The sequence below is a fragment of the Apus apus genome, chromosome 1 (assembly GCF_020740795.1).
Source record: "Apus apus isolate bApuApu2 chromosome 1, bApuApu2.pri.cur, whole genome shotgun sequence".
NCBI classification, from domain to species: domain Eukaryota; kingdom Metazoa; phylum Chordata; class Aves; order Apodiformes; family Apodidae; genus Apus; species Apus apus.
In genome coordinates this window covers 70331527-70346463 of record NC_067282.1, presented here as the reverse complement: position 1 = coordinate 70346463, position 14937 = coordinate 70331527, and the positions used below count along the sequence as shown (strand labels likewise).

The 14937-nt window shown below is 48.2% G+C and overlaps 1 protein-coding gene across 1 annotated transcript; it reads left to right on the top strand.

Annotated features, from left to right (window-relative positions):
- The first annotated feature begins 9268 nt into the window (after positions 1–9268).
- On the top strand, positions 9269–12478 carry NHLH2 (nescient helix-loop-helix 2). Its single transcript, XM_051625946.1, has 2 exons — positions 9269–9393; positions 11357–12478. Exon 2 carries the CDS (start codon positions 11377–11379, stop codon positions 11812–11814), a length of 438 nt encoding a protein of 145 aa, XP_051481906.1. The 5' UTR covers positions 9269–9393; positions 11357–11376; the 3' UTR covers positions 11815–12478.
- The last annotated feature ends 2459 nt before the right edge of the window (positions 12479–14937 follow it).

The window sequence follows — 14937 nt, the reverse complement described above, 5'->3', positions numbered from 1 at the left end:
GAACAGAAGGAGAGGAACATCTCAGCTGTTTGTGACACCAGCTGGTTTAAAAGTGCATAGAGGAGCTCAAAAAGCAGGAGGGCAGTGCTACAAAGCCTCAGTGGGATGGGAAAAGGTGGTCAAGAGAGATGGCTGAGAATGCAGAAGACCCAACACCACCTTCCATATGCTCAGGGCTAGAGAGCCAGAGCTCTGGAGGTTGAGGGAGAAGCACCTGCTGGAGTATAGAGGAGATTAAAATCTGCACAGAAATAGAGCCTAGGTTATGGTGTGAACCTCTGTGGGAAGGGAATGGCTTTTTAGACACCTGATTGTATTCCTTGGAAATATTATATTAGGGCTGACTAACTTCTTGAAGTAAATAAGTTTGCCTCCTGTGCCAGGAATGACCATGCAACTCACAGGAGCCAGCATAAAGCCAGTTAGAGCTGGCCTAAACTATACAAGTGGAAATAAATTGGTCAGCTTGCAGCCCTGAATGCTCTGCACACTGTCAATACCCTTGCTGCTCATTCCAGGCATTAAACTTGTTTGAATTTTCATTATGCTTTTTCATTATTAATCAGTTAGTTTTAGTCCCTGTTTACAAGGGAGTGAGAACATGAGGAGCACAACATGCCAGGAGGGATGCAAGGAAAAGAGCTACAACTTTCTTTGTGCAAATATAATTTAACACTGGCCTTCCCTTTCCTGGCAGCACTCATCTGAGGATCTCAGATACACTTCACCTCACTTCGCAGTGTTTCTTCAGTGTTAGGCTGGGAAGTTTTCCCTTTCCTGGGGACTGACCTGAGGCACTGAGAGGAGTAATTATTTGTTTGGGACCACTTTCTGACTAACTTGTGGTTCTGGGCTTAGACCAAAGAAGTCCTGGCACATCCTATTTTCAGGTTGCCACACTTGATATTTGCATCAGCATCTTCCAGAGGGCTCAGTGCACCCACATGTGAGATCCCTCATATTTGCCATAGCTGAGGAAAGGACACTGAACTGGGCAGAGTACCTGGATCTTCCAGTGAGGTAGTCCTTACACTGCATGGCAGGGTTTTTCTTCCCTGATTGGCTGGCTTAAACTGTGCAGTTATGATCACTGAGTTTTGTTTTACAAGTTCTACTTCTTCCAAGTGAAGAAAGGAGAACTGGAAGGTGGGATGTACAGCATCAATGAAGGGAGAAATATCTGTTTATGGAATGAAGGTGGCTTCAAAATCTCCTTTTTTTTTTTTTTCTTTTTTTTTTTTCCCTTCCTTTTTCACAAGAAAGAGCATTCCCCATGGCTATGTACATAGACACCATATTTAAAAATAGCCAAGTTCTACTTCGACTGTGGGGGAGTGAAAGACAGAAGACAGATGCATTGGCTGCCAGCTAGACTTGACATCCACTTTTTCTTTCCTCAACCTGGCATCCAGCAGTTGCACACATGTGCACAGGTGAAGTCCTTGGTGGCAAAGCACACCATGTCTGCTTCCCCCTCAATTCACCAGCTGCTGCACCATAGCTGTGTGTGTTTGGGAGCTGCATAAGCCCACACATCCTATTCGGTGTTTAAAAATCACCAAGTTCCTCTTATTTGTTCTGCTTAATTCACAAACTACTCACAAGTCATTTGAGTGTGTGACTTGTTATTGTGTTGCAAAGGTGACCATTCACATCACTTTTTCTGGTTTGTTTTGTTAACTGCTTTAGTGCCTGCTCCACACGGCCACTTTCCACAGCTCCAAGCTATGTAACAAATGTGTGTGCATGTGCATGACCTGTCTACTTGCAGACCCCAGCCTGGGTCATTTAAGGTGATTGGCTTCTTCCAAGAAGCCAGGCCTTGGTCTCCTTAACTTCCCCCTACTCGCCTGAGTAGGAGTTTCCTCCTCTTTTCCCTAACTGGCTCTAATCCACCCACTATTTATGCTTTCAACCAAGTGCATTCATTGAAAACATAAGGCACTGCTGCCCACATATTCAACACTACTCTTCATGTACTCATCAGCAGTAGAAGCCACAATAATACAGCAAACTTGTCTTATTTATTTGCAAACACATTTACAAGCATCTCTTTATTCATTTACTTAAACTGCATGGCTCACAGAGAACTCCTTGCCATGGGAAATCATGGATGCTGAAAGTTTACATTAATTAAAAAGCAACTTGACAAATTCATAGATGAAAAGTTCACCCAGTGCATGAAACTACGATTAACTGGATCTCAGGAGAATATTCAGGGGCAGTATCACTCTAGACTTGTGTTACTCCCACAGGTTTCCCAGGCACCCTCTTTTGGTACACTGAAAACAAGGTATCTTTGTTCTAACCCACTGTAGCTATTCTTGGGTTCTTATATGTGTTTTCTGTGATTTTAATGTGATATGATTTCTAATATGCCTGTCCCAGGAGCATCCACGCTGCATTACAATCTTATAGACACACTGCAAAGCATGGTATCTATTTCTTGTTCTATATTCAGAGCTTGACATGCTAAACACCTCATTTCTGGGCTAGGATAATGGACAGGAAGAATGGGAAATATCCCAGATAGGATATGCCAGGATAGCCTATCTGGGAAATATCCCAGAAAGGAACCACCTTTAAAGTGAGGTAGACTTAGTATCTTTTGCTCGGTGGCAAGGCATTCAAACCTGTTCAACAGTTTAACAAAAAGAAGCCCGCAGAATTGATATGGCCACTATTAATGAACACTGACCTAGGAAGGACTGGCAGATGTCTGAGTTTACTCAGGCATGTCTTCTCTTTCTGCCTGAAATGTTTGCCCAGGTGGAATTTTCTCATTTGTCCAAAATTTCCAGACCTCTGACCGGAGCAGCAGCAATAGGTGTAGCCAGGCTCTGCATGACTGGGAAGTCCAAGCTGATGACTGGTGCACACAGGCACATCAGCTGCACAGCACACATGCACACACACCTGTTTACAAAATCACTACCTAAACCTGACCTTATGATAACAGAGAACTCTTAATCCAGGAGGCCAAGATAGAACCAAGTCCCACGGCTGGATGCTGAAGGTGTGCATGCTCGTTTTCCATATTAGTGTCTTCAACAGTGGGGAGAAATGGTTGGTGGAGTAACTTACCAAATCCTCCACCATCACTAGTGTTTAGAACAAGCCTGAGTATAATTCCTAAAAAACACACACCTATTCATACAGGGAATGTGTAGGGAAGTGCTGTGGCCTTTGACTTGCAGAGGAATGCTCACTGTGGTCTCCTTTAAAAATTCCACATAGTTTTCCATCTCCCAAGATACCCTACCCTCATGAGAGCTGTGAATATTAAATAAACTTTAGAGATTTCAAGACAATATGGCAGTGAAGGGTGCTGAACACCCTGATAGTGGCCCCTGGCTCTTTACAGTAGCAGCTAGTGCTTGATCTTAATGTCACGGTTCATCTAGTCCAACAAGCAAAGGAAAAGACTGGAACCAAAACAGAAACAAAGGGATATGAGCTGCAACTAGGTAAAAAGAAGCAGGCTTTTGTCCAAAAGCTGTAGATTTCAACCATTATCTAGCCTGGAGACTACTGGTTTAAATATAGCTGCCAGTCCCAGAGACAGTCATGCTCACATTTGCAAGGGAGCAGCTGAGGGGGCCTGCCTCTTCAGCAAGTGCTGGCAGAGCTCAACCAGTGTGGCCTCGCATCCAGGCCTGGTGGCCCTGATTCCTCTGTTCATGGCCCAGAAGGGAGACTGTTTTTCACCTTCCCCAGTTGCAGGTCCTTCCTGCCAGCACCCTCAATGCTCCTGGCCTCTTATTAAAATAGCCTCAATCCCACTGCCTAGAGAAAGCAAACATGACCAGTGGAAAACAAAAAATATCACCCAAACGTCCAAGGAACCCATGAGCAGAGGCACTGAGCTATATCCAGCACAGATTTTTCAAAAGGACAAGGATTTTCATGGCTCAGCGTTCTAATTTGTTTGACCGTTTATTTCCGAGGAACACATCCAAAAGTGACAAGCTCCATTTATTTCAATGGGCAGCATATGCCAGCAATGTGAATGGCGTATGCTATAAAAGAGAATGGATGTTCTCAAGCATCCTGGAAAGCTGTCCTTTCGACAGATAGAGGACATGTCAGTAATGGAAGTGCAGCTCTGCTCTGACAATCAATGCCATAAAAACAGTGTTGTGGTTCCTGTGTTTGATGTCTTCCCGTGGCAGACGTGAGATTTGCTCGGGCTGCAAGTGAAAAATCATTTTCCTAATACCTGGCACAGCACTGGAGAGCTCAGCTGCGTTCTTTCATTCATCTCCTTTTCCAGGCCAGAAGGATGACGTGGGCTACTCCAAGGTGTTAGTGCTGCATCCTTTCAGACTTCTAGTGAGTTTGTGCCAACCCAGGCTATTCTCTCAAATGATGTGACCTTCAAATGGTCATGTGACATGAATCTGAGATGTTCACACAAGCAAGTGGCCCCTTTCCATAAAATACCGCCACAGGACAACAGTGGTTTCAGTCTTGTCTCTTCTAACTATGCCCTGAAGACAATCCTCTTCTGTATCTTGCCTTCCCAAAGTCCAATCCCACTGGCTCCTGAAAAATATTGTGAGTCTCAGCCACAGATTCAGCACCACCTATCACTTGCTATTGTTTGACAGCCTGTGACATTTTGCTGTAAGTCTCATAGTAGTGGGAAGCTTTTATTTGCTATCATTAATGGATTAACTAATATTAGTTCCATTCTAGGTCTTACCTAGTGATCAATTCTGGATCATAAGGTTTTATTGGCTTGTCAGCGAGCCCTGGAAGTCAAAACAGTGATTTTCTTATTGCTTTTTGGTGAGATGATCCCTACAAAGGTGGAAAGTAGTTTTTTTGATAATGAATCTTTCTCTGAACAACTTTCATTCTCTTTAAACTTACAAGGTTGCTGGGAAGGAGATAGGAATTGTGTGAGCTGCAATGCCATCCACAAGAAATCTGCTCCACTTCTGTGCCCTGGGTCCTGAGAGCAATGTCTCAAGCCAGATAAAGAAGAATAGATGCTCACAGCTCCTTTGCAGCCCTTCAGTGTGGCAAAATCTAATCCCAGATTCTCCTCCAGGAGATGTATATCCACTTGCAATTGTATCAATTGGAGATCCTTGTTATGCCTCATTTTTTTCTATTCACATTCTCTTCACCAGGTACAGGTTGGAGACTGTGGTTTCACCTTTTATGGAGAAGCCAAACCAATGCTATTCATGCCATTGAGGTTCCCTTTGATCCCATTTGGGAATTTCAGCTAGTCTTTATGCCACTGAGGTACTTGCTTAGTGAAGAGACCAAACATAGGCTTACACTGCCCATGACTCTATTTGACAGTACAAGTCATAGGGTCACATTGCATCTATGCAGCTTCCATTGGGACCATACTGATTCCAAACATGCCCATCTACAGAGAGCTTGAGGAAGAGGTTTAGTCATCCCTCCTTTGCCTAAAAGGACTGGTTTAATTTCCAACAACTGCATTTTTTGCACCAGAATTTCTGATCCTTTTTGACAGCCTCCATATCTGGGCCAGTTGGTCCCTGGAATGTTAAGCTCTGGAAATCAGGCTCTTCCTCCAAGTGTGAGCAATGGGAGGCAGGAGAGCTCTCTGCTGGGAGAATATGGCCCTACTTCTGGTCTTTGGGGCTTTGTCTGCTCAGAGAAGAGCTAGGCTGTGAGCTCCAGCACTTCTGACTGGCTCCTTAGGGCTAAAGATGCAGAAGCTACACCCTGGCTCTTGCTGTTGACGTGAGAAGATTGGCTGCATCCCCACAGGGCTGTTAGGGTAGACACTGCAGGCATGGCATGCCCAGGGCAGGGTGGGAACCTCTAGATTTAACCTGCCTGGTATCATATCACGGTTGCAGTAAGGAGCACTTCATAGAGTGTCAGAAATGTCCACTTGTAACTGAAGGGCATCCAGAAGCAAGCGCTTGGTCTCTTTCTGGAGATTAAAAATAAAAAGCAAGCCATGTGATGGCAGCATCTGCAGCAGAGAACAGGGTGGCTTGCATGAATTAGCAGCTTCCTGCTGTCATCTATGGCAGCCTTAGCCAGCTACTTGTTTCATCACCTGCACTTTCTGTGGGCTGAGGGCTCAGACTTACACCTTGCTGAATACTGAAAGCCAAAGCAACCAACCCTCAGCTACAGGCTAGTAAGAGCTGGAGATCTCCTTCACACCTTGCTCCTTGAAGCATGGAAAGGTGGTCACCTGGTGGAATGGAACCTTGGGTCTTGCGATATGGAGCACAGTGACCTTGAACTGCTCCAATCAAGATCTCCATGGAGATCCTGTGAAGGTTACCCAAGAGCTGGGCTGAATCAGGATGTGCCAAAGCCTCAGTAATGTGCTTCTGAATCTTCCTGGTGGGGTAGCTGAGATTTTGGTTACTGCTCTTCACAGTGGAAAAGGGATTTACTGAGTCCCTGTGCCTAGGTGCTAGAAAACCCTCCTAGGTACAAATGTAACCCCTGTTTTCATGCAGACCAGGTACCTCACAGCAATGCCTCCCTGCTCCCTTCAACCCTGGCAGGAAGGTTTCTGCAGATCTAGGAAGCCCCTTGTCAGGGCTGGCAGAAAGTTGGGCTGAGGGCATGTGTTTCAGACGCTCCCAGCCTCCCAACTGCGTTTCTACACTCTGCTTTCAATGGTGGGTCTTTGACAGGCATGTCCCATGGCAGCCAAGGATCACCTAGCCAAGGTTCTCCAAAAGCCCAACTGTGGGCTTGAATATCCATTAATCCAGTGGTGGTATGTGGAGTCAGAGCACCTAAAGAACTGGGAGCCTCTTCCTGCCTTGGAGACCTGTTGTGGACAGGGAAAGGGAGAGACATTCCCACATTTCCCTGGAAGAAACGTTCACAAAGATCCTCTTGCAGACATTTCTTTTGCTAGTGGACCAGGTGACATGCAGGGAGACTGTATACTTTGCCAGAGTATCTATAATTTTTTTAAAAAATTACAACCCCCAGTATTATTCAGTCATGCCACTTGTTCTTGTTCAGATCCTGTAAATCGTATCTTGAGCAGAACCGCTCCCTACTCAGCCTGTTGCACGTGTTACTGGATAAACCACAGAGACCTTGCAAGTGTTTTCCAGCCACCTGACCACCAACCATCCTATTAATGGGACCGAGGAAGAGAAGGGGCCCTGGCAAGGCCAAGCATGCACAGAGCTGCCAGTGAGCAGCAGAACCAGCTCTGCTCTGTGCAGGAGACCACCACCTCACCCACGCCTCCTGCTGCCCCTCTTTGGGGGGCTCTGGAGACAGCCTGTCAGCACAGGCTTCTAGCAGAGAAAAGTCCCCAGGGAGGAAGATGATTACACCGAGAAAAGTGGCTGTGGCCCTTGCTTGATGGGATCTGCAGGGAGGGAGACAGGGAAAAGGGGATCCAAGCAGAGAAGGTGCTGCTAGCTGGAAGGGGGCTGGGGCAAGGCAGCAGCAAGAAGAGTGATCCCAGTCCCAGGCATCCCCTGGCTCCATTGGGAAGGGGCATGTCTCCATCCAGCCTCTGATGAGCAGAAGAGCCACAGACCCGTGGCTGGCTCCCTCGCCCCATTGTCTGTGTGCCGGAGCAGGGAGGCAGGGGGCACAGGGAGCCAGGCGGCAGCGGCGGGGGGGGGGGTGTCTCCCTGACCCTCTGGCTCCAGCAGGGCTGCGTCTGCCGTGCTCTGGAACTGGGGGTGGGTGGGAGGCAGAGCATGGGGACGGCCAGAATAAATGCACTAGGAAAAACAGTCTGACGATTCTCCACACGCCCGGTGTACATGATGCAAATTGATGTTTAAAGGTTATTTATTAGCTGGAATGCAAAATGCCAGCGGTGTTTTTCTAGATCAGTGGGTATCCATTTTTTTTAATATATTTTTGTTGGGGGAACAGGACACAACATGATGACCGTGGGAGCAAGCGTGGCTTGAGAGTGTATATCCAGAGGCTAGGGTTTATATCAGGGGCTGCTCTCGACTGTTATAATTTGTGGCACAGATTCACCGAGAATCTGATCTGCTGAAAATATTTGGGCTGTGAAAACTCCCACACTGTGACAGATGTCAAGTCCAATTAAGTGACTCGTGTCCAGGTTTCTGGCCAATAGGCTTTCCCATTAAATATCAGTTTAAGAGGGAAAAAATGCCGTCCCCTTTTCCCCGAGCCTTTATCTCTTCCGCCCACCTCGAGGCTAAACCCGATGGTACCAGGAGCGGATTCGCGCGCATCTCCGCTCTGTCTGTCTGTCTCGTTCCTGCCACCTTCCGCACCCCTCCTTGGCTGCTCTGCCACTCCGGGAGGGGTGGGAGGAGGAACTGCACTTTCTTTTTGTGCGTCTGAGCGTACCTTTCCCCGCACCGGCGTTATTTCTCGCAGCCGCTCCGAACCCGCGCCGAGATTTTCGTGTATTTTGGGTTAGTTTTGGGGTTTTTTGTTTGATTATCGTTTTGGTTTATTTTTTAATTATTTTTTTTTCCCCTTTCTTTTCAGCGCTCGCATTTCTCTCTTTATTCTCACTCGAGAGATGCAGAAGGAGTTAGGAAGCTCAGGAACGGATGGGGGTTTCGTTTATCCTTTTTTTTCCCCTCCTCGCCTGGTTTTGAAGAACCAGAAGAACAACTAAACCAAACATTTCTTTTCCGACGGCGTCTTCCCCTCATGCCCTTCTCCACCGGACGGCTGAATTAACAAAACCGCACCTTACACCCCAAGCCCCCGTCCAAGAAGAAGAAGAAGAAGGGGGAAAAAAAGGGGAAAAGAGAGAGGAAAGGAGGGAGCGACGCGTTGTTACCTCGGCGGAACAAAGCCTGCAGGGCCGCGCCGGGCTCCGCGCAGCGGGCTCCGCGTCCTGGGATCGGCTGCGGGGAAGGAGAGGAGGCCGAGGGGGCGGGGGAGAGGGAATAATCCCGGCTGGTGCTATCGCCGCATCCCTTTTGTTATCTATCGCGATCGGGGAAGAAGAGGAAGAAGGAAAGGGGGGGGGGGGCAGACGGCACTGTCCAGCGAAATTCAGCCAAGACACCCCCCACCCACACCGACCCGCAGCAGCTGCCCCGAATTGGCAGGCGGAGGCAGACTTTGATGGGGAAAACGTTTTGTTTTTTTTTTTCTTTTTTTTTCCCCTCCCCTGATGCATCGTAAGTAACTTAAGTTGTCATTTATACTCCGCAAACAAACACGGCGATAGCATCTCCCATCTCTGGAGCGCTGGAGGCCGCGGCGAGGGATGAGAGCTGCCTTTCTCCATCCGAGCAGGACACTTTTCCGCTCCTAATTAATTTGATTTGATTTGGGGGTTTGGGGTTTTTTTTCCAATTTTTCTATGCTCCGCTCCTGGAGAGTCATTTGAACTGTAAAGGAATCGCCGAGGGGGCGAAGGGACCTGGAGAGAGAGGCTATCGGAACGACTCCGCCGAGGTAAGCAGCCTTGACAATATAACCCTTCTCCAGGTAGCACGGGCAGGGGGGTACTGAAATGAAAAAAAAAAAAAACAACACCAAACAACACACACACACACCAAAAAAAAACAACAACAAAACAAAAAACCTTTCTCTGGCTCAGCTCTCCAAAAGCCGCCTGGGTAAACCCAAACAGAAGGGGAAAATTCAGCACACACCGCAGAGAAACCTTTAAACAACTTTCTCCAGGAACCACTTCTGCCATTGCTCCTTTCCACGCAATCCCTCTGCAAATCCTCCCTCAGTTAGTGTGCTTTCGCATAAACCCCATCACTTGGATCTAAGCTGAAAGGTGAATTTAAACCTTCCCTTTTCATTCCTCCCTCCCCCGTTAAATCGCTGATCCCTGACCTGCGCGCTGGCCGGGTTATTCCCTGCCGTTGCTTTGTGGGCCTAACGCTCCTTATTAAAAATAGAAGAGCAAGCGCTTCCGATGGCCCTGGCAAGCGGCAGCCCTTTTCCGGGGAAGTCAGCGCCCTGCTATCCCCTTCCTGAGACCTTTTCTGCTGCCCGCCCTGGGGGGGTCGAGCCCCGGCTCCTGGCCGAGCCCCGCCGCCTGGCCACGCGTGTCGCCGCGTGGGGGGAGGCTTGGCTCTACCTTGCCTGGGAAGTGTTCCTCCTGCCCGTAGTTTCGTGCATTGTTGTTGTTATTATCATCATCATCATCATCACCATCATCATCATCAATCCATTTTTCCCAATCGGGTCTGAGACCCGAGGTGGGGGGTGTTTTGCCTGGAAACTTCAGGTGGAGATACTTGGCGATCAGAATTCGGGGGAAGGAGGGGAGGCCATGCACCCTCCTCCCTCAGGCGCTCTCCCCACCTCTCCCGACACCCCAAGCCCTGCGCGCACACACACACGTTTCTGTCCAAGGTTATTCCCTGCTTGCCTGATGTATTGTTTTATTACATGCCGGCATGTCCACGGAAGCGCTCGGGTTTGTGTTGCTGTCTACATGACAGATGGTGCTCTGTGAGGCCGCAAGAAGATACGATTCAATTTTCTTTTGAAAGGCACGTTCGCGTTTATTTATTTATTTATTTATTTACACCTCCCCCCCACCCCCGCTTTTCGCGCTGGGAGGGGAAAGAGGAGGGAAAATTTAAAGGCATGGAAAAAGTTCGGCCGCCGCTTTGGCTTCTGTTAAAATCCCACGCTTAAAAAAACCGGAGAATCTCCCAAACGTTGATCGCTGGCGAAGTCACTACCTGCACAATTATCTGTGGGAAAGGAAAAAAAAAAATAAATAAAATAAATAGGCAGAAAAATAAAAAGACGGGGGGAGAGCCCAGCAGATACAGCAGGTCGCGTAGTTTTCACTGGGGAAATAAATTTCCCCACCGGCCTTGTTATGTCTGGGGAGCCTTGAGCTGTACGTTTAAAAGCATCATCATGTCTGTAGCTCGGATCCCAAAGATGGTCACCGAAAAAGAGGTGGTTAAGCCGAGGCTGGCAGGGAACGAAATCCGATATTAAAACCGGGGGCGGGAAAGAAAAAAAAATATATCGACCTAATCTTGAAACACTGGATATTAGCTGGTTTGGGAATATATGTGATATCTATCATTGCTTTATAATTTAATTGCTTTTCGGGCCTGTTCCTGCGCCCCAGCAAGCGTGGGGAATAACTGGAGGAAGGATATTGGGTTGAAGCTGCCGTCAGACCCTAGAAACGGGATGGCAGGTGTCAGAGCACACGTCAACCCAGCCGCGCGGTCGCTCCCGCAGCGCTCCCTGAAGGAGCAGCTCCCGCTCCCGCTGCTCCCGGCTCTCCTGATGCCCCGGCCGGGCGGAGCGGGGCTGCGGGGGCCGAAATGTCCCCGTTCCTCCTCCCCGTGCCCCTTGTCCCTGTGCCCACCCCCCGCCCCACTGGGGTCCAGGTGATGAACCGCTCTCTCTGCTTCTCTGTCCCGGGAAGGCTCCTCCGCCCCCTCCAAGATGATGCTCAGCCCGGACCAAGCTGCCGACTCCGACCACCCCTCCTCGGCGCCCTCCGACCCGGAGTCCCTGGGCGGCGCGGACGCCCAGGCGCTCGGCTGCTGCGTCTCCGACCCGGAGCCCGCCGAGGGCGGCGGCGGGGGCGGCGGGGAAGGCCGCGGCGGGGGCGGCGGGGAGGCCCGCGGCGGGGTCCGGCCGGGGCTGCACCCCCCGCCGCTCAGCCGGGAGGAGAAGCGGCGGCGGCGCCGCGCCACGGCCAAGTACCGCTCGGCCCACGCCACGCGTGAGCGGATCCGAGTGGAGGCCTTCAACCTGGCCTTCGCCGAGCTGCGCAAGCTGCTGCCCACCCTGCCCCCCGACAAGAAGCTCTCCAAGATCGAGATTCTGCGCCTGGCCATCTGCTACATCTCCTATCTCAACCACGTCCTGGACGTGTAGCGCCCGACGGGCCCCCCCCCGTCCCGCGGCACCCGCACCCCCCGTCCCGCACCACCGGGCCCGGGGGCGAGGGCAGCGGCTCCCGCAGCCCCTTGTCCTCTCTTCCCGAGGGTGCGACCCGTTTTGGGTTCGTTGTTTGTTTTTTTTTCCGAGAGAAATGTTAAAACCGGATTGTCTCTTCAGGCTGTCAAGTGCCCCTTTTATATATATATCCAAAAACATCTACTTGTGACCTTAAACGTGTGACCCGTGGGTGCGGTTAAAAAAATAACTATTTTTTATTTATGGTAGAAGGAGTTGACAATTTATTTTTTCCAAGATTTATTTATTTTTCAGAGTGGTGGCAATTTTACTTTGGATACTTTGTGCCAATTGGTTTCTATAGTCGAGTGTTTACACTTTCTCCCGTGGAACATTATGTTTATGAGTGTTTGTTGGGATCAATACTGTGTTCCTTTACCCTTTTTTTAAAGTTCATTTTTTCCCTCCGATTATATTGCACTTGTGTACTACAAACCTCCCCTTCTTCCCTGTTTACAAGTATATTTTATATATATCAAGGCATTTGTTCTTGACCTTTTTTTTTTTTAATTTTGCTTTTTTCGTGTGGGATCGACGACCACTAGCACTTAACTAGAAAAAGTTTTTTTTTAAACAAAACAAACAACTTGTTGTTATTCTGATCTATAGTTACGTCTGAAAAGTACTTTGCAAATCGTTTATAAGGGAAGTAGTTTCTTTGTGGGTGTATATGTGTGTGTGCCTATACATGCATGTGTGTGGGAGTGAGCGTGGGTGTGTATGTGTGTGGTATATTTTTAGGAAAGGACGTTTTTCCTAAATAAAAAAAAAAAAAAGAAAAAAAAGAGGGGAAAAAATAAAAAGAAAAGTAAATCCAGGACTGCTTTCCTTTGTGACAACCAAAAAAAATATTCTATAACCTGAAAATGTTTCATGTCCTTTGCTGTGAATCTCTTAAGACAAGAAGAACATTTTACGGATGAAAGAAGAAAAAAAAAAACACATCTGCTATCCAAAGATTTTAGTCTTTTTCAGGGTTTTTTTGTGTGTCTCTGTTGCTTTATATAATGCAATATTTTGTAGTGAAAATAGATAAATCTGGTTTCTATCTGATGCGTTTTTCATATCTCTCATGAATGGTGAACTGTTTTGCATATAAATAAAAGTATCAAATAAAAGCTGTTTTTTCCTAATTATTTTTCCCTGCTGGTCTTTCTGTAAGATGGAGGCCTGATGCCCTTACGAATATGGACTGCAAAGCCTCCTGAAGTCGTGAGTGGGAAAGCTCCAACAGGTCACCTGGGGAGCCTCAGCCTGCAGCCCCTCCACCACTGCTCCCCTCCTCCAGCTGCTCTTAGCTGGCTGTGTCCCCCCCAGTGGAGGGAGCACAAGGCCCTCTCTTCCACTTTCTCCTGGTCACGACTGGCATCTGGTCACACATTGCAAACAAAGTTCAGGCTGTAAAATCAAATCCCATGCTTGCAAGCACCTGCTTTACCGTGTTGCTCTCTGATAGGTCTGACCTCGCAACCAAAATGATAGTGTTTTGTCCTGCCCGAGCGCGCTGGATTTTCTTTCTCTTGTTCAAATTCAGGTTTGATCTCTCTCTGGCCAGGTCCAATTCTACTTGGAACCAAGTAAAAATCCTGGGCCCTTCCTCTATTTTTGAAAACCACAACCATGTGCCTTCATAGCCAAGGCTTAACTACCAAAGCTTGTCATTTGGAACACGGCACAGATACAGACTCCAAAACAAACAGTTTATTACCTGAGTAACGTGACACCTCTGTGCCATCTCATTTATTAAATCCTTCTCTTGTTTACTGCAAGGGGTTAATTTCCCCTATAATTTGAATATTGCCATTGACTCGGGTGTCTGCCTTGTCCATTGTTACTTGCTGGAGAGATAAAACCCTCCCCCTCCTCCCATTTTTATGGCTGACACTTTGCACAGTGGTTTAATTAAGTGTGGGCTTGACCAGCTGAAAAGCTCCATGCAGAAAACCTGTCAGAGAGGCTGTTAATTCCACTTTCTACCCGTGCACGCTTCCCACTTCCCAAGGGAACACATGTGGGGCTGGTAGTTGGATGCACGATTTTCAAATCCTGCACCTTTCTGGGCTGAAATAACTCCACCAACTTTGGAGCTCGTTTTCTTTGGGACAGGCTTGTTCCTTCTGTCAGCATCTGGACACTGGGTCAAGCTCAATGCTAATTGGCTGAGCGATATTATAAATCCCACCACCCAGGCAGCCTTCATGCTACCAACACTCGGGAGGACTTTGTTCATTAAAATATTAACATATCCTTTCCTTCTCAAATGTGGAAGGCACATTTTAGGGAAGAGAGTGCTCTGCATTGCCTTATTACAGTGTGTGCAGTCACTGGTGGTTGATTCAAGCCCACAGAGCATGGAATAAGGAGCTGTGAACCCAGTGTCCACCCAGCCGCATTTTCCCCTCTGGGTGTGTTGCAAACATATCAGGTCACAGGTTGAGAGATGCTCAAGTCAGGTCCCTGCAGGGAACATTGCTGAAGACCCAGCACCAGTCATTAGCCCAGGGCCTCAAGGCCCTAGTCATGAAACCCTGCGCCTGAGTGAGAAGTCACTAAGCCCCCTGTACTGTGAGCATAGGAGAGTGTAGCGTGAAAATGTCTGGGAACAGCTCAGGTTTGGAAGTAAGACTATCCCTGGGTCATCCCTTTCCTACCACCCTCTGGGACACTGGAGAGCCTGCATGAACTCAGAGAGATTGCAGGAAGGGCTTTGCTTTTGGTGCTATCCACAGGACTGACTCCCAGGTTTAACCTCCAAGACGGGCAGGAAACTTGACTCGAAGGTGTGTCCTTTTCTTCCAAATGTTCATCTGATGGAGGAAATTGCTTCTCCCTACAAGCCCTGTCTCACTTCCATCTGCTCACCACCTTGCTTATACCCTCTCATGACACCAGCCCAACCACTTCTGTTTTTCCTGCTGGCATCAGGTAGGAAACCCATTTTCATCTAGCAGTTAATGACTGTTGAAAACAAAATAGAGGTTTTGCTCCCCCACCCCTGTTTTTGTTCTTGAGAAAGATATGAGTAGAATGTACAAGCTACAA

Excerpts from the sequence above, each read along its gene's own strand:
- NHLH2 (XM_051625946.1), top strand. The coding sequence starts at position 11,377 with ATGATGCTCAGCCCGGACCAAGCTGCCGACTCCGACCACCCCTCCTCG.